The sequence below is a fragment of the Abramis brama genome, assembly GCF_963993115.1.
Source record: "Abramis brama genome assembly, chromosome: 13".
Classification (NCBI taxonomy): domain Eukaryota; kingdom Metazoa; phylum Chordata; class Actinopteri; order Cypriniformes; family Leuciscidae; genus Abramis; species Abramis brama.
In genome coordinates, this window is record NC_139975.1 from 14,665,841 (window position 1) to 14,689,652 (window position 23,812).

General features: G+C 39.0%; 1 protein-coding gene across 7 annotated transcripts in view; it reads right to left on the reverse strand.

Moving 5' to 3' along the window:
* Window positions 1–23,812, reverse strand: part of diaph2 (diaphanous-related formin 2) — a 444,655-nt gene that overhangs the window by 266,985 nt on the left and 153,858 nt on the right. For all 7 annotated transcript variants that reach the window (XM_084132527.1, XM_084132524.1, XM_084132525.1 and 4 more), the window contains 4 exons: window positions 23,601–23,665; window positions 21,137–21,241; window positions 12,371–12,709; window positions 6,987–7,101 (listed from right to left, as the gene is read on the reverse strand). In XM_084132527.1, coding sequence (XP_083988653.1) covers window positions 6,987–7,101; window positions 12,371–12,709; window positions 21,137–21,241; window positions 23,601–23,665 — 624 coding nt within the window. The remainder of the gene's footprint in view (window positions 1–6,986; window positions 7,102–12,370; window positions 12,710–21,136; window positions 21,242–23,600; window positions 23,666–23,812) is intronic.

Consider the following 23,812-nt stretch of genomic DNA (forward strand, 5'->3'; position numbering starts at 1 on the left):
AGCACGGGCCACATTGGCTTTATTGAGACAAATTGGCTCTGCGCATGAGAGCAATTAGAGAAATCGCTTTCTTTTCAGACGCATGCCACCAGAAAGCAACTCTATTTTGGAATTAGCACTGCAGATTTGATAAAGTCCTCTGCTTTCAGTGGAGAAGAATTAAAAGAGAGCAAAAATCTACAGCAGAGCTTCAAGGTCACAAGGGTACACGGGTATCACTTTAAGGCAAGCTGGTTCGTTGCTGGTCCAGACTGAAGAATAACCGTTTCAATAACATTTCAAATAAGCAATACAATCTGACAATGACTGCATCATGAATTTATGATTTCCGATAGTGGTATGCCTCCACTTCCAATACTGAGAAAAAAGCTGTGATTTTATAAAAGTGCAGGTGCCAAAACCAGTAGTGATCTGATGATAGAAAGAGCATGCCATCAAACGTGTGTGTTGAGAGAAATAGTGTGTGCACTTGAGTTTTTAGTACAAGACTGGGTAGCCTTGGGTCCAGATGGATATGTTGACGTCTGAGGATGAGTGATTTTCTGGAGTTATGAAAGAGAAGGAGAGAGAGGAGGGAGAGGGCCAGAGTCATGTGGACAGAGCTGCACTGGCAGATGCTTCCATTCGCAATAAACAGCATCAGCAATAAACAGCTCTGTCCTTAGGGGAGACAAGTGGAATGATCTAACCCTGTTCAAAGCGCTTTAGCATGCTGCTTATCAAAAGCCTCCTTTATTATTTTACTGTGGCATTAAGACCAAGCTGTTAATATGAGCCAGGCTGGAGAACAATTCCATTGCGTCCCACATTCATCTGCCGCAGGGCATAACAGGATTGGCTGGTATGGAAATAAACATCATTTTAATCAGGTGGTGGTCCTATGTTGCAAAGCCCAGTATGGAAACCTCAAGGAGCTTCCTTTGATACTGGGATCTGTTGTGTTACATACAATACATTTGTGTCTGTTCATGGTAATGCCTATATGTCCTTTTTCAAAGACATAACACTGCTGTCATAACAGATTACAGGCTTGGAACTGACAACAAGGCAATAAAAAAAAATATATAAAAAAACTCTTAGGGGGTCTTGCTTCTGTTTTATATCTAACAGTCTGTGTAAGGATTTGAGCAAGCGTTTATGATATGCAGGAAAATAAAAACCCTCGCGTAAGAGCTCTTGGTATAGAAACAAAGTAGTGGGCAGCATATCTGAGGCCTTTGATCACAAACAGGTTAGGTCTGATTCCATCATAAAATGTCCAGGTCATTTCAGATATCATATTACAGGGATGCACCGATACCACTTTTTCCAGAATGAGTCCGATACCGATACTTTCATTTTTGGTACTTGCCGATACCGTGTACTGATACCGGTACCTGTATTTTCACTGCATTTGTAATTTTTAAATGAATTGGGTAGAGAAACCAAAATAATATAAATCATATTAGTCGGCACACTCTTTGTGTGAATTTGTCCGTACAAGTGCAAGACATGAAAGATAATTAAATTCAGTATTCGCACACTGTCTGAGACACGGGTTTCGGGCCACACGCTTCTGATGTTTACTTTCATGAAACGTCTTGACTTGCAAACGTTCTGTAATAATAGGGAACCCCTTGTTATACATAAAACAGGAAACAGTTCATTTAATTACATATACGATTTAGTTTTAATCCAAATGACATGTGCTGAGTGAACGATCAGCAATCAAGAGCATGCAACAGAAGTGTGCTCTCTCTCTCTCTCTCTCTCTCTCTCTCTCTCTCTCTCATCAGTTAACGTTAATAATAAGCTACATGCCTCGTTTTACTTTCTTTGCCATTGACATCTGACTGAACTACAAACTCTCCACTGATGTCTATGAAAAAGGGATGCGCTCGACCAGCTCGCGCGTCTGTGCCGCTGCGCACTTAAACCACTGCATGTTTTTCGCTTATCAGCTCGCGCACCACAGCTATATAGGCGTTACTATATTTAATTTAATATTCAAATCATTAGATACAATTACTTCATGGACAGCCTTCTTTTGTATCCCCATTATACTCTCTGTTGTCAATGTTTCTTTGTCTGGACACAAGCACTGTACGCACGCTGCCTGGTATCGTTTGTTGGTATCGGAGCATTTTTTTGAGTATGAGTACAAATACACGAACGCAGTATCGGTGCATCCCTATCAGATTTAACACAAGGATTAAGCCTTGGCGGGGGCACACAATGTCAGGGAGAAGGGAGGAGTGGAGTCAGTTGTTCAGAGAGAATTTGATGAAATTTTGGCTGATGAAGGGGGACCATGCAGGCTCCTTGTGGGGGAGCTGAGGTCCTGAGTCATGGCCACAGCCATGTTTTTAAAAGGGAAATCTGACATTGATGCCTCAGCTAGCAGACAATCTAAAAAGACAGAAAAGTGAACGTTCACATAAACACTAAACATGAATAGGTGGGGGGAAAAAATATCACAATTCTTCTATACATAAAATCAACACATAGAGAATGTGCATTCTGCTTCATTTGACACTGACATCTGTTTAATATTAAATTAAATTTGCAGAATGGAAAAAATTATTTACGGCAATATAGGGCTGTCAATTTAATATTTTAATGTGATTTTTTTCTATGTGATTGAAAATAAAATAATAATATAACACAAAATAATAAAACATGAATTAAATCAAATTTAATTAAATTATCCAAATTTATTACAATGAAAAAATAAGAACAATTAGCCATGGCCCGATAACTCTTACTTATACCAAGAAATGTATAAGAAATGCCACAATTCACAATTTATCCTTAAAATACCACTTTTATGCTTTTGTAAGTCTTCGGTAAGTGCAACTCCTTTTAATTCGACAGGCAATGCACCTCGACAAAGCCACACTGAAAAACAGTGTGACATATTGCAATGGCCTAAGATTTTACATAGACCAACAAATTAAACAACAGCATAGACAAAATTCAGAAATGCAACCTGTGTGAACAGTCCCTTATTCTCAAAAAAAAAGACTGACAAATTCAAATGCACAATGGATAAAAAAAAATATTTTGACTTCTAAAGCCACTTTTAAATGCCTATCCAACGCTTTTTACATCTGTCACAATTTTGTGATGTGTTAAATTATTTTACTTGGGTTTTTAGTACTTATATATGCAAATAACTGCAATTATTTTTGATTTTGAACAAATGTGATAATTTTGCATATAATGCCATTAACTCGATTAAAATGTTTAGGTGTTTGACAGCTGTCATTATTTAATTTGCTGCTGTATTATCATGCAGGGCACTGCTTTAAAATTAACTACTGATCATGTGAGAGATATATGGAACTCCACAACTTGACCCTCAATTGCTTTTCATTGCTTTTTCTCTATCTTTCTTTCTCATCATAGGCTCACTGGTCATTAAGAGACAAAAATGATGGTAGCTCTCCTTTTAGAGGTCAAGTGCTGCCCTGGGCTCCTCCTTCTCCATGAATTACTTCAGCATTGACACCAATTATTAAAATACATCTTCATTAGATCTCGCTTCAGAGCTCCATCTGTGGAGCAGCCAGGAGCGTTCTTCACCACACTATCACACTTAATTTACCCAGATCAAACTCATCTATTGCCTGAGCCACTCAAAGCACAGACAAGAGTGGGGCTGAGCAGTGCCTCCCCAAAAAAACTCATTCATTTCAGGTTTTTGTTGATAGTAACTGTTCTATGTATGTGACAGAAAAAAAGCTACCATATGACTTCATTCAACATCAATTTGCACTTCAAACCGATGCAAAAAACCACAGCTTTCCTCACTAAGCAGGAAAAAGGAGGAGTATGTGCTTTCAGAGAGAATATCAGTGAAGTGTTCAGGTGCTGCTGTGAGTTCAAATTTCAGTAAGAATTCATATGATGCACCATTTAAAGAGGACGGTGGTGCTAATGTGGTTTATATTTCAAAAGCAACAAGCAATGCATGTCATCACCGTGCCAGAAAGTCAGACTTCTATTTTCTTGAGAGGATATGTCAGCGGTGAAGAAAACCTATTAGGGCGAGAGGAGGAGCAAGTTTTGCCAGCATCCATCTTATTTCAGCGGCACATAAAAGCGGAGGCGTTGAATTGCTTTTCAAATGCACTAGGCCATGCCACACACTCAATCCACCAGTGTATCTGATTTGATCCCCCAAGCAGAAACACAAGCAGAACCATTGATTGATACCACCAAGCGAAGGGTGTCTGGGGGAAATAGGGAATAAGAGTGCCAGATAGAGGGGGTGGAAAGGCCAAGCAACTGTGGCAACAAGGAAAACAACATTACAATAAAACCGGAATCTGGCAAAGAAGAGGATTTAAATGAGGTCTAAACTGCATTTCTGAAAAGGCTCAGGTTGTTTCTGAAGCATATTGAACAAGTGGTGACTGTGGTTAGTTATGCTAATCTATGAGACTATAATTTGAAAGGGCACAGAACACTTGAGTTTTTTAAAAAAAAGATCAAGCCCTGAGCATGTTTGCAGAGGATAGACCATTGATTAAACAAGTAGTGAGTATTTTCTTTATATCAATCATTCTCAAACTGTGGTTAAACAGTGGTAAGCCAAACTGCCCCCAGATGGCATGAAGCATAACTCTGGAAATGTAAATAATTAATAATACATTTTATTCAAATTATGCTATTCAAATGACTTTTTTCCCCAAGTTTTGGGTCTATAAGACTCAGACATATTCCAGATTTTAACTAGGCAACACAAATAGGTAATATTCTCTTTAAGTTGCATGCTAGTGTTCTGAAATTTTAGTCCACGCTCAAAAAAAGAAAGAACCAAAAGAGTTAGCATTAACATTTAGATGTTTGATTTTAAAATGTTATCAATAATTTAACCAGTTCCATGTACACTTTCGACACTGATGGGAGAAATTCAGAAAAACGACATAGCTTCCAAAACTTCCAAAAAAAATGTGTTTGAAATAGATTGAAACATTTGAAATAGGTTGCAAAATAATGTGTTAACCTGGAAAAGGGACCTTGAAATGGAGCAGAGCAAATATCAAATCCAAAACACCAGTAAGACTCACACTCTGGGGGAAAACTAGAAAACAGAGGCTTGTTTTGTATACAGTACTTTACAGAGGGAAAGTCTCTTTACCTGGCAGTCTCCAGACAGATGTTTTAGCTATAAGCAAGTCATCTAGAATGCTTTCCCTAGCACTGTTAGTCTGCAGACCACACTCACCAATACATAAATAAAGCGGTAGTTGCGCAGACAATTGAAGCAAATCTTGACCAATGACTGCCCTGCCAGCTCTGCTATGAAGATTTATAGTGTGTGGCCAAACCAAGCATCTGTGAGGCCTTATAAAGTAATTCATCCCTGGAGACTGCCAGCCGCACATAGTCTCAAAAAAACGCTGGAGACAGGGTGAGGACACCATCTACCACCCCCTCCAACTGGTGGCGTGAAAGTATATTTTAGAGATTGGCAGTACACTGAGACTCACTCATCAGATGGCAGACAGTTCAAAGTCAGTAGGATTACCAGTGGTATAATATCATCCTCTTTTGCCTTTCAGTCTTTTTTTTTTTAGCAGTGAGGTTTACCATTGGTTAATAATCTTTTAATTAAAAGTGGTATGAGGAAGTAAGGTTCTACTCGTTGTGTGAAAGTTTCCAGAATGGGTCCAAATTGCATCTTACACACTTCAAAGCTGGATTTTCAGAGTTCTAGCTTCATCTTAAAAGTGCAGCTACAACTATCAAACACAGAAAAGCATATTTCATTCATGAAGACGTGCAGTTAGGGTTCAGAAACAGACCTGGGGAGAGACGAGTCAGTGGGTACGCTCCAGGCGTAATTGATAGGAACTGAGCCAAAGATGGGTCCCAGAGGAACTCCTCAACTCTTACTTATAAAACCTACACCTTTTAGGAAAACTAGTTTAGAAAAACTAAAGAAACAATACAAAGTGTAGAAGAATGAAACCTAAACACAATTATATCTAAAAAAAGGTATTCGGCTTCACAGGAACAGATTGTGTTTTTGTCACTATCTCAGAAGAGAAAGCACAAACCCCAGTAGCAACCAGCAACGGTTATATTCAAGAGTCATATAGGCATTTCTGCACATCTTAAACCACCACATTATGCTTAAAGTGTTACTGGATGGAGTTTAACAGACTGATATAATGTCAATACTGAAGAATAAGAGGAGTTATTGTTATCTGGAGCTGTGCCAGTGGGCTAACGCTAGCAAACTCCACACACTGTGGCCAATCTGCTCTCAGATCAGTTCACTTCAGTGACTGATCATCTGACCACTGCTGCACACATGAGCAGACTCTTCAATTGTGCTCAATGTCTGACAGGCCCTCTGCAATGCCCCTTTATGAAACAGGCATTAAAATCTACTGAGGCCATTCACTGTCAAAGGTTCAACTTGCTGCCTTGCCGAAGGAAACATCCACTTTATCCTTCTACAGCAGTGTGAATAAACGGGGGAAGCAAACAAAGAAACAAACTGCCCAAAACAAAAGTACAACTCTCTGTACTGTAACTTTCTTTCTGCGTTCTTTCTTCTTCACTGTCTCTCGGGGGGCTTCCAGTGAAGCGGAAAGGCAGCCAAGCTAACCAAGCATGTCTGTCCTCTGCTCCTATCGAAACCCACAGCCGCTTAGAGTACGGATCCCGTGAAGGAAGAGGGATGCTTTGTAAACTGACTGTGCTGACATGTACTGTAAAGTACACTTCCAACTCTGCAGCTCTGCTAATTGGCACATAGCTAAACACTTCCTTAATCTGATTGTAGACACCCCCCCCCCCCCCCCCCCCATAACTTCCCAAAAAAAGGGAAGTTATGGGGAAACCAAAACAGCTTTATAAAGATAATTAAGATTTCACAGAGATGACTGGTTTCCCGAAAGTTTGAAAGGAATAAAAGCAGCCATCAGAGTAACAGAAACGACTATGTGTTCTATGTGATTAGGAGGAGAGGCAAAGCAGGTTGTCCTTACCTCTAGATTTAGAAGAGAAGGACAGTGAAAGCTGGCCCAACATGTCCGCACTCTCAAACCGCTCCTCTTTGACTTTGAGCCAAAAGCAATTTTCCGCCATCTCCTGAGGCACTATCTGCAAGCACAGAAAAACTCCATCAAACACCAGCAGGAATACAGCAAGCGAGCACCAATGCACACATAAGCGCACACATACAGCAGCATGAATATACACCACTAAATATGATCAAATATTTTGAACTCTATTTGCAGTTTGCAGTGTATGTTTGTGTATATGTTTGTCATGATAGACAACTAGTCAATTAGTCAGTCATCAATTATAGTACATACATGTGTGATACAACCGATCAGTCAACCAGACAACTCACCAACTAGACTGTGAAAATATGTTGTTCTTATTCTAGAAAATATGTGCCCATTCCTTGTGTGTGTGTCTGTTTATGTGTGGGATTGAAATAAGGATCAAAGTGATGTAAACTAGCAGAGAGAGGTGGCAGTTTAAACTATGTACTTTCTCCTTTACGGTTTACATATAGTGTAACCTCCTCCCCCTCATCATCTCTGGCTAATTCTCTCCGCTTCATTAAGACACTAGCAAAGGGGAATTCAACTGTGCTACTCGTCACGTCAAAGCCAACATGTGTGTATGCAATAAATTAGGTGTTGGCAGAATTTAAAGAATTTAAAGCCTAAGACTTTAAAGCTACTGTATTTTGCTGAAGGAAAATTGAAAGAGCTCTCCATACATATAAAACAGCCTCCAGTTTAGTGCACTGACATCTTTAGTAAAGGGTCTCCAAAGCTCAGCAGCACCAGGACAGCAGAAAGATTTATGTAGAGCAAAACTACATATTTTTAAGATGGATATTGTTGCTTTTAAAAAACAGCTGAAATACAGAATGATAGAATGAACGATGGATGGATGGATGGATGGATGGAGTCTGCATATGGGTGGATTGATGGATAGATGAAATCTGCATATGGAATAGTTCGATTTTATCACCTGTCATCCTCTTACCGTCAATATCAAACCTCAATGTCTATCACCATAAGGTGTTTCAATCAGAAACTTTCATGCTAAGATTTTTTTTTTTTTTTCATTTGTTCTTTTGCTCTGCAATCAACACATCACACATCAAACCCGAAAGAAAATTAAATGAGAGGTTACGTTTGGCATGAAATGACACCTTTGCAAAGACATTTCTTTCTTAATCGCAGTGTACATTGTTGTTGTTACCTGTATAATTGCATTCCAACAACTAGAAAAATATACCCAACAGCATTATACATACATACTACTATTTCCAAGAATTCTGTGGAATATAATTAGAATATGGAAACAATAGCCAGAGGAACTGTCAGAATCACAAGGAGTTACTAGATTTATAGATAAACATAATTTGTATCCTCTTTTCATTATAAACGAGAGCTGGTCATTTCCTCAACCGCAATTTAAGCTTTAAAGAAAATGATATAGTTCAGTTTGTGTCACGTCACAGAAGAGAAGAGAACCGGAGCAGAACACAGGAAGTGTTCCAAATGCCTCTCGATTACACACTCAGCTTATTCTTGTGTGAAGTATTTTTATAAATAAATCTGTAAATTAATTGTGAAACTATTTGCTTTGTGCAACATCACCACCCCCCTCTCCATTCAGCTGTTATCTGTCTGCAACACAGAAATATAACAGGGTATCTGCACAATTTTTAAAGTCAAATTTAAGGCTTTTTAAGACCTTTTTAAGACATGAAGAAATCAAAATAAATACCGTACATTAGGGGTGCGCAATATTGACAAAAATATGTCTAGATATTTTCAAAGTTTTGTTGATAATAATGAAATGATATTTTACTGATTGTATTTTTGTACTGGTACCCTGGCTGGTTTAGGCCTGTTGTTGACAGAAGACTCATGAAGATATTCATATTTTTTTATATTCTATGCAGTGGTCACAGTTCACAGTAGTGACCGAAATTAACATTTTTATTAAGGGGGCAATATTTGCCACCTTAAATTGATTTACAGGGGCATTTTCACCTATATATGGATATTGTTTCTAAACGTATTTAGAGGTATGCATCACCTTTTATGTCAAATTCTAACATTCAAATTAAATTATATTAGAATAACACAGTACCAATGTCAAATTAAATCATTAAATTAAAATCCATCCTTGCACTGGCATTACTACATTTACACTTCATTTACAATTGCATAAATAAAGCTATTCAATATTTAAATATGAAATGATTTATAATTTTAACGTTTTAATTAAAGGATACTTTAAATATGAAACTGAAACCACCAGTAGGTGGCGGCAAGTCACTGTCTTAGTTGTTGGAGTCAACCGATTTGTTCAAACGGCTGATTCATTCAGAAAACAAGTGATTGTTCATTGAATCGTTAAAATGATTCGTTCAAAACGCGGATTTCAGTAAAAAAGAAAAAAAATATCATCGCTGTCTGTTGGACCACGGCTTCATTATGAAATTCTCGTCGGCGATATAAAGTGAAAATTGACAATATTGTGTCCAAAAAGTAGCCTAACTCACAATGTTAACTTTATTGTTAATTTAACTGTTGTATAAAATAAATAGCACATTTGCAATTGTGCAAAGGAAAACAGCACTCTTGCTCATGTGATATTCTAATATAACAACATATAATATAAATATATAAGACAAAAACTCATTTGGGGACATCTATAAACTGACACATCACGCAGTGAAAGCAAGCATGAGAGAAACGCGATGCCAGCTCGCACTCGCAGTGCCTCGTACATAGTTAAAACAATGATTACAATATCATCATAGTTCATAGACAACATCGCACACTCCTAAGCACATAAAGAATGAACTTACAATTGAACTGACATTTACTCGTTTTCTTCTCTCCTCTCGCATGCAGGAGACAGACATAGGCTAATATGCTGCCGTAAGTGACGCGAATTGTCACGTGAACAAGCAAATCCACCAAGATAGAATTAAAAAAATAATAAGAGCCGCTAATTAGATAGTTTTAATTTCGAAAGCATTTAGATAAGTCTAAGTCAAAGTGTCATCTAAAATTTAAGACCTTTCATAAATAAAAATAAGACATTTTTTTAAAAATATATAATTTTTAAGACTTTTTATGGCCTTAAATTAAAAAAATCTAATTTAAGACCTTTTAAGACTTTTTAAGGATCCGCGGGGACCCTGATATAAGTGTGTCTGAAGAAAGTCTGTTTAGCAGGTCAAGTTAATCAGTTTACAAAATAAAATGTGCCCCAGTCTTAAATTAAATCTAATTATTTTAGAGAAATATTTCTTTATGACATTTGCTAATTTTATAGAGTTGTGTAAATGCATGTCTAACAATGTGAAACGTTCTGAATCTCCAGATGGTAATGGTACTCATTCAACAGTGTTTCATTGAGTTGTGTGCCCCCAAATTGATGCCTACTTTGCCCCCTATTCTCGATCATGACCCACATTACTGGTATCAGATCGCATTTACAATCTCACTAAATCCAAGTGGAACAGTGGAGGAACAGTGGAGATACAGAGAGACTGACAGAGTGAGAAATGAGCAGTCTCATTAGTGCGCTACCTTCATAAGGGCACTTGTGGAAAAAAAACATGACTCTTCCAAACATAGTAATTAACACAGGGCTCAGCAAGGGTGACCTTGTTCATGCTCAAGCAGCAGAGAGAAATACTGTAGCTTCCTCTCGCCCTGGGCGGCTACACCCATCTCTGGGCAGAAAGCGAGCAGCTCCAAATGGTCTTAGCCGCAGATGCAAGCAATCATTTACTTTTCCATAAAGGAGTGCGGCTCCCCTGTGTGGGTGTTCTAACGGTTAGAGAAATTACATTACAGCACCTCCAGGCAGCAATCTCCAATGTGGCTATTTAGAAGTCCGTTACATGCTTTAGGGAAAAATCGGGAGGAGTGCAGAGGCTGGAGTGTTTCCCGACTTTACTGCTGCCGGCTGCTTTTACTGACTGGCTGTTATCTTCCTCTGTTGTGAGAGATGGAGGGGTCTCCGGTGGGTGATTTAAAATAGCAAGATACAAACTGATTAGCATTCTCATTTTCATCCTCTCACTCTCTCCATTACCAATCACCGACACATCAGCATAATGACACCTGAGAGATCTCAGCGTTACCATGCATGGTAACATCACTTTGACATGTCAATAAACGATAGGCACATACTTAAATTTCTAATATTTTACTATATTTTATCAGTGTTTTTAGCTCCAGTATTACAAAATGTGAAGCACTGCGCTGATGCCAAACTCATTTATTCATTTGTTAATAATTATATTTTTTTGCAAATAAAAATTAGCAAATAATAAAATTAAATAAAACAAAATGAAAATAATCAAATGAGCTACTAAAATGACTAATTCATTTGTAACGTATTTAATTTACAAATTATATATGTGCACACCCACTACAATTTAAAAGTTTGGGGTCAGTAAGTTTTCTTTTTTGTTTGTTTGTTTATAAATTAATACTTTTATTCAGCAAAATACAATAGTTTGACCAAAAGTGACAGTAAAATTTTTTGATTTAATCAAAAATAAGTTTGAGTACAAATAAATAATATTCAAACTCATTAATATAAAAAAATTATCACAAAAATAAGGAGTGTTGGCCTTGGGGCTAAATGGATCCTGCTTTGTAGCTCTTGAGCTTTTCAGAGATAAGTAGCCCTGATTTATATTATGTACTGAATGCATGATTGCTAATTGAGTTTCTTACTGTGAGTTCTTTATTTTTATTTTTTATATGACTCTGCTTCTTGTGGAGGCTTCTATCCTCTCGGCACTGATGCATAAAGGAGTTAAAGACAAGGTCGAGCATAAGCATGAAAAAGTACCATAACAAATTATCAATTTTTCAGACTGTTAAAGTTCCCAAGGCGATGGGTAAATTAATGATTGAGAGTTAAAAAGAAAAAGATGACATGAAGTGGTTGACCCATAGAAATCGCATTTAAAGCAAAGGAGGATTACTCAATATTGTTTTATGTATTTTTGTTTTGTTTCGTTTTAACTCAAAAGTGTATTCAATTACTGCCAGAGTGTGCATGCAAGGAAACTTGAGCTAATGAAATAGTTTACGGCCGGATATCTTGAAAGGGAGGCAGAGTGAGCTCAACGCTTTTTTTAATAAGCTGCATGTACTCGTAGGCTTTGGACCATCAACTCCCACTGAAAAAGTCCAACTCTCTTTTACATCATTTCTTCTCATTTTCCTCTTACACGCTGGGAAGGCTAAATTACAGCCACTATTTGCAATTTATTGCTGACCTTGGAGTGTGTTTTTCGGTTCTCAAAAACGCATGTGTTTTTAAACCGCTCAAGCTTCAATAGTGTCTTTGTCTTTCTTACCTTGGACCAGTTAACCCTCTTCATGACGCTCTCAGGTTTGTAGATCTTCTTGGGCAACAGCCCGTAAGGCAGCTGGACAACGAGTGGAGGAGGAGCCAAAGGCATACCCGGAGGTGGGGGCGGGCCTCCTCCAGGAGGTGGAGGCGGAGGTGGAGGTCCGAAGCCGGGTGGAGGTGGAGGAGGAGGAGGTCCCAGAGATGCAGGTAGAGGAGGAGGTGGAGGAGGTGGTATACCACCACATGGGGGTGGTGGAGGGGGCGGAGGAGGAGGAGGTGGTGCAATGCCCCCTGCTGGAGGTGGTGGAGGAATGGCACCGGCTGCTCCAGGTCCTCCTGCAACCTGCAAAGGGATTACAAAGAGTGAGAGACAAGAAAAGGGCATCTGAGACCTCTGTGAGCCAAACATTCACCTCAGCCACTCCTGTTCAGCCTCTATTCTCAAAGGCCCAAGCTTTTATCACCATTACATGTTTTATCCCATCAGAACTAGCGGGTGAGACAAGAGCAAAGGAGAGTGGAGGATAAAAGACACCGTGTTTACAGAAGCTGACTTTTAAATTTTAGGAGAGTGCATTACAACAAGTCTAAAAATCACAAAGAGAGAGGGAGAAGGGGACTTCTCACATGCATTAAATAAGAGTTGATAAAAGCAGATGGATGATTTGAGGCCGCCGTGGCCTTCCCTCCGGGCACCTGTTCCCTCAGCAGCACTGAGCATCTGCCCATCTAGCGCACAGAGCCCCGCCTCCTGAGAGCCAAGCAGGGGCCAGCGCTCAGAGGAGCGTGAGCCCACCGTCTGATTCTCTTGCTGGGGAAACTGGGACACAGCGATTCCTGAGAGGCAGGTAGTCACATTGAATATGTAAATAAATTAATGGCAGGTCGGTCGATGTGACCGATATATTCTTTGGAATGTACACACCTGTCAAGTGACTGGGATCTCAGAGGAGCAATTTGACAAGTGTTGAACAAGCGGTGAAGTGTCTAAGTGTGTATGTGAAGGTAGGATTTTCTGGTGGACACTGGAGTGTTGTTTCATCCATGGTCCAAAGTGAACACTAAGCCAAACTTGAGTAGAAATGGGATTTGGTGAGCAATTAAAATTACTTGTCTGATGTGAGATTCAAATAAAGTAAAAAACAAAACAAAATAACATGCAAACTATCTACTAAAGAAAACATGTCACAACTTAATGTTTTAGCATACGAACATCTACTAAATTATTAATTTATTATCAAAAGACTATCTAGGATATTTGTATCTAGAACTCCATGTGAATGCATAAATGACTGCACAGGTTAATTGTGGACCCTACTGTAGCAAATGTTCAGTAAATAGAAAAAAGAAAGAAAAAAACATTGAGCTAAAGAAGGTGATTTAAATCTTAACTCGGTGTAACATCAGGTATTATACAGCAGCATAATATAACCAACTTCTATGGGTCTCGTAAGATTCCTGTAAACTTGACTGACTTCCACACACACACACACACACACAATTTAAAAGCCATTTTAGATTCAGATTAGCAGTACAAAATGAAAAACCGCCTGACACTGAGGGCATAACTCAAAAAGAAACAAACATGGTGAAGTTTATTATGATCATCTGTTATTGTTTTTAAGAGATAATGACATAAGCATTCATTCGTTCCGTATGGAACATACTTAACTGTGATTACACTGAATGACAAGATGACAGTATCGATATTTGTTTGTGGATGAAATATGGAAAGCACTTTGTGTAGACTGATTCATCTCGTTTAATCATAAAGCATAACAGATGAGAGTAAACCATTAGACTTGATTAACATGTAAATTGCCTCTGTAATTTGCTAATAGATTGAGCGTATGAATGGGATGCAGCCACCTGAACCTTTAGCAGTAATGAGAAGAGTAATCGGGCTTGAACACTCATGCAACTGGTGGCGGCAGCCAGTCGACCTCTCTGCTCCACCCTCTAGATCCTTAACCTTGAGCCACAATCCATAGAGTTTTTAACCAAATGTGCATTTCTTTTTCTTTATTGGTCTTTTTTTTCTCTCTCTCCTGGTAAGATAACTGAAGTTCACGAGATGGTCTCCAGGAAGAGAAGCCATTATGGAGGAGTCAGTCACTCAATTCATCCAGTAACTGATAAGTAAATGTCTTGACAAATCAGCCCTGCTCTGCTCGCAACAGAATAAACAGGTATTTTGAACCACTGATAAAGGGTGGGCCAGTCTCTTTAGCAACAAATGATATGCAAATGCTTCAATTAGAAGTCCCAATAGCCCAGATATGACTTGACCTTTGGATGATTGCAAACCAATTTTTTTCCTCCTCCTTCTCAAAACTTACTTTGTGCCTCATTCTCATCACTGCTTAGTGAAAAAGTTTCTCATTTTCTAAAGCAATTCTCCTCTCTGCGCTCCAGCCTCAGTTCAGTTGATTAGGAGTATGATATGCGTCGAGTCACATTTTTATATGCATTACCGAGTGTTTGATTACACAATGCAGGCAGTGGATTGTTTATTAGAAGGGAAATTAAAAAGGTGTAGAAGCATCATGCAGGAAGCTGAGGTCCCTTGACGAGTACCCTGTCCCATGATTATGCGTCTGTCAATCTCTGGCCCGTTGTGACCCATTTTCTCTCTCAAGTTTAATACAAGAAAATGGCAAGCAAATTAGCTGCTAAATTAGACCACCGTCATTTCCGCATCACTTTGGCCCTCTGTGGCAGCTTGTGGTGCGATTCAGACCCTCCAGCCACAGTTCTGGAATGCTAATCAGCCTCTGGCACACAATTTTCTCAAGACATACCCCTCATTCAATTTTACAACAAAAACATTTTATACAGGATTTTTTTTTTTTCATTTAAAGCTCATTTCCCCCTATGGTTTCCTTTCGCTTTTTGTCTTGTTTTAAAAAAGCAATTTACTTCCAAAAAGTCTGGATTGTTAAAGGTCTAAGCTGGCCAGTGACCTGGACTTGCTCGCCGTCTCTCATACGTTTAGTTGCACTAATTAGCAGTCGGTGTGCCTGAAACTATGTGTTCTATATGGACAGGAGAATATCAAGAGGACAAGCATCCATTTACACTCTCAACGGGTGGGAGGGCACTCTTGGTAGAAACAGTCACAGTTTGGGTAATTAACTAGGACTAACACACAATTAAGCCATCCAAATCTCATCTCTGATGAGCAAGAGGAAAATTAAATTAGATTTGGTAAATACTGAGGGTTACAATCCACTTGTTAAATGGAAGGATGGGTTTCATTTTTCCCTTTAAGCTTGAACTGGTTCTGGTAGCCTGTTCCATCATGTTCCTGTAGCTTAAGTGGAAGAGAATGGTGCTAGCAACCCTAAAGTAAGTGTTTGATTCCCAGGGAACAAACAAACTGCTTGCTTCATATACTTTCTAGTGTCTGTGGTAATATTCTAGTTCACAGTATAGAGATTATATTTGGCAGAATCCACCATCACAAGCTGTTTATATGCTGGATATGTTGAAAGGATTATGCCCTAATTGTGTAGCATGCATTTGTAATGGATGATTGAACAGCATCTGTTGAGAGTCTTGAGACAATACAGAAAATCAAGACTCTGCCTGATCACTGAGGGGTAACAGCTTTGATCAACCTGTTAGAAGGTTAAAAAAAAATGCAGATTTTCAAAGATGCAGGCAGGTGGCTGCTTTGAGCATGCTGGGAAGGGAAGGGGAGGTTGGGAGAACACCCACCTTGCTGTTTCTTTCATTGATGCTTTTCTCTGCCTCTCTTAGCTTGTCTCTCTCACTAGTCAACTGGACAGGTGAGGGACAGACAGACACATACACAGACAGACAGAGCAACAGTAAGGCAAAGACCATAGCTGGAAAAAGAGAATGGTAAAGAAAAAGTCAACTGCCAACTTTGTTGAAGGTCACATGGCAATAACACTTAATGACAACAAGAAATTGGATGCAAGCAGCCTACTTGAACATTATCAAAACACAGTGTTTGCCTACTAATAAAGTAATACAGTGTTTCATTAGTGGTTGCTGTGAGATACTCACTCCAGAAAAGTTTTTGAAAAGAGTGAATTCACAAATTAAGAACATCATTAAACATCCTTAATTCTAGTTCCAGACAAAACAGAGCAAAAAAGTGCCCACCCACTTTTTTAGCTTTCTTGGATGATTTAAGAAAAAAGTATTTGTTAAAGAGTTAAAAGCCATGACCAACCCACCTGCTACGTACAAATCAAACTTGAAAAAAGTATTTAAAAATTGGATAAAAAGACAAAGGTAAAAGATTTATGTACAATCCCATGAAGGGATTTTTTTTTTTTTTTTTTTTACTTCTGGAACCTGTCACTTTCTTGGCTCCAGTCATTTCCATGATTCTTTTGTTTCAATAATGTCCATTTCTAAGGAAAGTTCAAGGAGCAACAGACGGCAATGCAGTAAATTGGTTGTTGTGCAATCAATGCAGCTTTGCGTCTTTTAGAGTTGCTTCTGGAATCCTGTTCTTTCAAGTCCTTCCCATTACTTCACTGCCAATGAATTTTGCGCAAACACTTAGAATCAGCAATGCTTCGCTCCCAACTTTGAACTCGCTATGAGGATGACAAAAAGAAAAAGGGAAAAATAAGATCTTGACAGCCTCTTTTCATTCAGAGGAAGCATACTCCACTGCCTATGAAATACACTTATATGGTGCAATTACCCCATATTGCATGTAGGACGGAATCAAATATTAAAGACATGTAATGGAAAAGAAGATGGATACTTCCATGGTGAAGACTGCTGAAAAACAACAACCTTTGATCATATTTGAAATGCTGTCCTTGCTTGTAGTGATAAGTAAGCTTTGTTTTTTTTACAACCCTCTACACGAGAGTAAATCACTAACATATGCGAACAAATTACAAGAGAGGTGACAAAAAATGGCTTTAATTATCCAATGGCTAGTAAATTGTATGATTACAGTCGCCTATAATTGAGTTAGAGGCAAAACCTCTAAGGTTTGTTGAGAGAACAAGAGATCACATTCAGGGCTCATTGACAGAACTTTAGAACCAGTGCTGCGTCGTCATGAAAGTTTATCATTTGTACGCCTTTTTAAGCCTTGCCAATTTAAATATTCAAGAGCAAGAAGAAGCAAAAAATTACTTCTGCGCACTGTGTGCAAACTGCACATCCGATGCAAGTGAAACCGATGTCTGACAACTAATCTGTTCTGTAACTAATCTGCTTGTTACTTGTTACTAATTATTACTTGACTTTAATAGTGTTTGAAATTTATATTTGATATTATATGTATGTGTAACTTGATTTTTACATTTGAATTGTTCTTGCATTCCATGCAAAAAGTCTGGCTAGTAAAATAAAAAAATTGCTGGCCGATGGTCCGTAGAGTGTTGTTTTATCTATCTTTATTTTTGAAGATGGGAAGGGCAGAACATCAGCCAACACACTGAACATTGTCAAGAAGAACAGCAGCATCTTTATATTCCGTGTGATAGTTTCCTTAAAGAGAAAGAGAGGGGGATGGCACACGCTGCATCTTAAATTAATCAGCCTGTAAAGGTGAATGCTTTTCAAGCCAAGCTTTGTCCCCTGATTCTGACCATGGCAACAACGAAGAGCACATGGCAACCAACTCCATGATTCAAGTGTAGTGCCGTCCTTATCGGCATAATTACTGACATACTCTTCCAGATCCAGCTCAGCAGCAGCAATAAGACACAGGACCAGCTCTGCAATGTTACGAGTCCTATGTTGGTACAGACAGCTGACCGCAGATCTTTCTGAAACCTATCAGGGTGCTGTAAAAGATTACTCTCCCAGTATCGCTTGAGTTCTGAATAATTTAGATACTGTTCGATTCCTCACCTTTGACTCTATTCCCTTTCTATTGAATGGCCAAGAGAGAGGTTTGGGGGCAGTGGGGTTGAGGAAGAGAACCCCACATAAATGTTGCACTCTGTTGGCATTAACATGACTGAAGTCAAATCAAGTAGGGAAAATATCAATCCACCACAACATGAAAAGATAGAATATGGTTACAAGTTTATTTAAAACTGGGCTTGGCAGAACAACTGAGCAGAAGGCCTAATAATGCATGCAGTCTCATTAACTCTTAAAAATACATGAATTAAAAGTGCGAAGCTATTTTATTATTTTATTATTTCTATTTCATATTCAGTCTGTCCGAAATTTTCCATACGGCGGCTTTGATGAGATCAGATGACTATTATTTTCACATAAGCTGTTGCGCTACTTGCTCTGAATAATGGCTCTCTTCAATTATGTTAAAGTAAATCTGTTGATAAGCATGTTTTTGCTGTCATCTCTTTGTTGTCCTTGAATTATTATGTTAAAAATTGTAACATTCATGCTTGTCAGCTCAAAACTCTTAAAATGTACATTATAATGTAACCTACTGAGGCTTATTATAGAAATAGAGAGGTACAATATTGAGCATTTGAAGAGGTGACCTTTGAATCATTAATTCAGATGAGAGGTTTCATTGATTGGTTGTAGTTTTGTGTTTTTGCTATTGAAAATAAAATAAATTGAAATAAAATAAAATAAAATAATAACTTTATATAAAAATATATAAAAATATTAAATTAAATATTATTATACAATATGTTTAGAAACCAAATTCTACTTCCCATCTGTACCAGACCATCAAAGAATAAGAAGTAGGCATGTGGGCTGAAGTGTGGGTGAACATAGTCAGTTTTCACGGTGATGTGTTGTGCACCGACAAGCTGACAACATTGTGAAACTGCAGAAGGAGAAGAGTTCTACACCGGCTGCCTAATAAAGGATACAATTTGTCAGCTTTGCGTATGACAACCTATGAGTTTATATCCCTTTCAGATGTGCCAAAACACCCACGGGATGAGTGCAAAACTTTAATGCTAATATCCTGGTGCTTCCTTAGCGAGCGCATTACATGTTTTCCACCAGAAGCACCAAAAGTCTGTTGATGCGAGAATGTTACAGAGCCAAAGCTTTGAACGTGCCTTCAGAGCGCACGCTTGGAAAGAGTATGCATCTCCAGGGCTCTGCTTCGCTTCTCTACCTGTTAATGTGCTGGAGATGACTGAGCTTCAAAGAGAATGAGATCGCCATGGGGTAAGACTGGAGGACACCCAGGGGAAAAACAACAGCCGAATGACACTGTGGTCCAGGAAAGCAAAGCAGAAGAGAGCAGGTGAGCAGTCATTAACAGGGTTTCAGTGTCTGCATTGGGTGCATGCAATATGGCTCGGTATGAATGAGTGTAGTAAAGGAGGGATGATGGTGACTGATGAGGAGTGGAGCGCAGAGAGGCCTGGGCTCATGAATATGTGTAGGAGTTGAGAAAGTGATGGACGAGGCAAATGGAGGGAAGGAGGGAGACAGAGTGGTTAACGTGCAGTGATTCGGCTCTCGGGGCAGACGAAGTGCAGGGGTGAGGACTGCCCACAAATGAAGTGCCGGGCTCTGAGAAGCTCTGCTTTGCACTGGGAGGAACCTGTTCCAGCCCCGCCTCCACTAATGTGCCCATTTGGTAAATCTGTGAGAATGAATGGTGGTCCAAGCTGCCACGGTCCTTAATGACAGCAACTCATCTCGGTTTAGAGGTGGGAAGATGCTTGTTGGGGGAAGATGGGGGCAATAGGGCTTGGAGATGTTGAGAGGTAAGTAAACAGAAAGACGAAGTGCTGGCTTTTCCGACTGCAATATATTTGGTTTCTGGAAAACTACTTACGCTATGGATGGTGCTTCACAAATGGTGTTTTTTCCCCTTCTATTAAACTCCATAAGCTAGCAAGCAAGCTACTTCTTTTGTCCCAAGGCACCACTAAAATCTAAAATGTTTAAAATTGGGTTTAGTAGGAAATAGCAGTCATTTTGCGGGTGAAGGACTGAGGGTTTTTCTTGACAGAAACGATGATGTGAAAGGCAAAGACGTAACGCAATCCCTCACAGCGTTGATACAATATCTAGGAACAGCCTGCGATGGAGCAATTGAGAAAAATCAAATCCAACAATTTGAGGGGGAGATTGGCCCTTTATTAAATCATACAATCCCTCAAGTCTTAAAATACCCACTTAGAGCACCACTGCATTCACGATAAAAGATAAAAAGGTTTCAATTTGACCAAATTAGCAGAGTCTCTCCCTTCGCCGCCACATTAGCAGTTGCATTACCATTTGAAGCAGACAGAGAAAAACTGCTTCATATGACCTCACAACACACAAAATAAGTACTAGTGATCCTAATGTGCTTGTATAGCTCTTTTCCAGGGCATTTGATGAGCCAAGGCACTGAGCATCAAGAAGGTTTTGTGATGGAGACAAATAATTTAATGCCTGGTAGTTTAATAGCCATTGGAGAATATTTGTGAGGTGAAGAAAGGCAGTCTGGAAACCATAAAAGTAGGCTTGTTGCTTCATGGATCTGTAGTATAAAAGGCTCTTCAAAGAAAAGATTGAAACCACCAAGCTCTCATGAGGGAAGATAAAAGAAATCTCAGAGGATTTATAAGCCTCTGAGAATACAACAAAGAACAGATCGGTTATGTGGTATAATCAGTGCCAATGGAAGGGTAGACTATGCATGTTAAAGGTGAACACATGGGCCACGGCATCAGTGGTAGCTTCCATTAGCGTTAACCTGTGTTCGATACCCTTGGGTTGAGATTGCAGAGAAGCTGAATGGGTCATACCTGGCTCATACTGTTCATGAACCAGAAGTGGTGATAAGGAAGAGAAGAGTTTGTACAGTAGGTTATGGTGCAAGTGTTACCTGGGCCTGCAGGGTGTTGATCTGCGTCTCTAGCACTTTGATTTTCTCCTCCTGCTTCTGCAGCTCGGCCTGTGCCTCCTGCCGTGCACTAAACTCCTCGTCGAACTGAAAGACAACAACACGCATACAACAACGCATTGAATTAACTCTGCAAATACCATAGGATACATCAAGATCTTAACCATTTCTCTCCACCTTCACTATCATCGTCATCTTGATCCAAGGTTAAGTTTATAATGACTGCAACTAACACCTGGGTCTAATTCACTCATAAAGTAATCTAACGTGTGTGGAAAGAGTTTTTGCTGTACTTTTTGATCATACAATACATGTAGCCTCAGTGAGCATAAGAGACTACTTTCAAAACAATCTGATCATCCCAAACTTTTGAACAGACGACAGAGTGTATATAAATATTAAAAACATCATACTATTAAATATATACTGTACTATTAATTAGTGTTGTCAAAAGACCCGGTACTTCGGTACCAAGTCGGTACAAAAAAATGTTTAAACGTCACGGTACCAGGTTTTCTCAAACCCGGTACTTGATGCGCGTGCATGCCCGAAGCGCGTGCAGTTGCGTCCTCTTCATAAAAGCGCTGAGACATGGCGACCGGCGGTGCTGCTGATGTGGTGCTGATGTTTTTGCGCGTGCAGATACGTTATTTCAAATGGCGCGCGGCAAGCACGCTCATAATAGAAGCGGCGCGCTCGTTTTTCCATGCGCGCCTATGTTCATGGATGCATAGCAACAACAGACGCCACGGGAGAACAAACGCTTGTGGAAAGGAGAAAGCGGTGCGAACTGCGCTCTCCATGATGACGAGAAAGTATTAGCAAAGAATTAATTGATTTCTAGCTCTTGCATTAGCTTTACTACTATATATAGCCTATTTATATATAGAGGAGAGGAACTATATAGATATATTTATGGAGATGAGAAATAAAAAGCCGTCATTAATATCAGTCCGTCAGAAAAGCAGTTCTAGTCTTATTCTTGGCTGGATAACTCCTAGCAGGTTTAAAAAGCCCTTTTAAAATTAAATATGAATGCAGTTTTGGATTAAATAAAAGTACAGTCAAGTCAAATAAAACACGTTTTATCTCCTGTATAGTTTGGTAACGCTACAATAAGATACCTGTACCATTCATTAACATCACTTAATGCGTTATCTAACATAACACATTGAGTGAACAATATATTTTTACAACATTAATTAATGTTTGTGAATGTTATTTAATACAAACACTTGATTGGTCATGTTTGTTCACTTCATTCATTGTGCATTAAATAATGTTAACAGAAATAATGTTAACTTTTGATTTTAAAAATGTATTTTTAAATTAACCCCTAAAGGAGAATAATTGCGACAGTATATAACTATTGTTTATTGTTAGGTCATTTTATCTAATGTTATCTAACAAATGGAATCTTATTGTAAAGTGTTTTTAATACTACAGTTTCCATCTTTGTAACGGTGATATACACTTTAATATAATTATGTAAATTTAATCTAAATTAAGCTTTGGTACCGAAATTGGTACCGAGAACCGTGGATTTTCACTGGTATTGGTACCGAATACTGAAATTTTGGTACCGTGACAACACTACTATTAATATTTCCAAAAATATACAAAATATATTGAAAAATTACACAAACACAAAATGTGCAAACACAAAAACAAATAATATTCCTGAAAGCACTGGTACACACACAAACACAAGCATGCATAGTGAAAGAGACTCAATGCTTTCAGCCGTCCAGAAGTATTTGTGTTACTTTGCCATTAAACTGCAAGCCTCAAGGTGATGATACACAGGGCAACTTTTTGAGCAATGTTGCTGGGCAATCTTGCTGAGCAATTGTTGCTTGGGCACTTTCCCATTGAAAATGGGCAATAAATTTCAATCTGGATAATTTAGATCGGTCGTGGGCCCTGTGTCTCATCTGGTTGCCCGTTGACAGCAACATTGCCCAGCAATATTGCTCAAAAAGTTGCCCTGTGTATCATCACCTTCAGATGTCTGGCTGACATTTGGCAGAGTTGGGCAGGAAGCTGAGCAAGAGCATGGATACACTCTCTGTTCCCTCAAGCATCAAGGGATACAGCTCTTGGCTTCACTGGCCACACCAGCAAGTGTTAGCTCAGCATCCTTATGAACCTCCAGAGAAAACTTTTCAAGTATTAGAAAAAAAGGACAAAATTGTACGTTGGGGCCTTTAACACTATTTGAAATGGTGCCTGTAAATAGTGTTCCCAGTATGGCACAAACAAGCTTGCAGATTGGAGCATCAGCATTGATTCTGCTTGCACTGATACAGATCATGTTGCTCTGTTGCCAGCTATTGATCAGGTGAGAGCAATCGATGCACTGCCTCATCGCTCATGGGAGAAAAGTTTGGTGACAGCAGCCTGGTTGCATACCAATAGCGGCACCCAGGGTGATTAATAAACTCACCTTTTTGGAGAATTCCGCTGCTCTCTGATCACTCTCTTCTACCTTGGCTTTATCCACGCACTGATCTGTCATACACAAATAGCCGGGTACATGAAAACAAGTACAAGTATATGCAAATTCCATGGTGCATTGTTAACACTATGGATAAGATTCCATATCAGACACCGAATGAAGACAACTAAAAGAAAAAAAAGGGCGAACGGAATAAAATG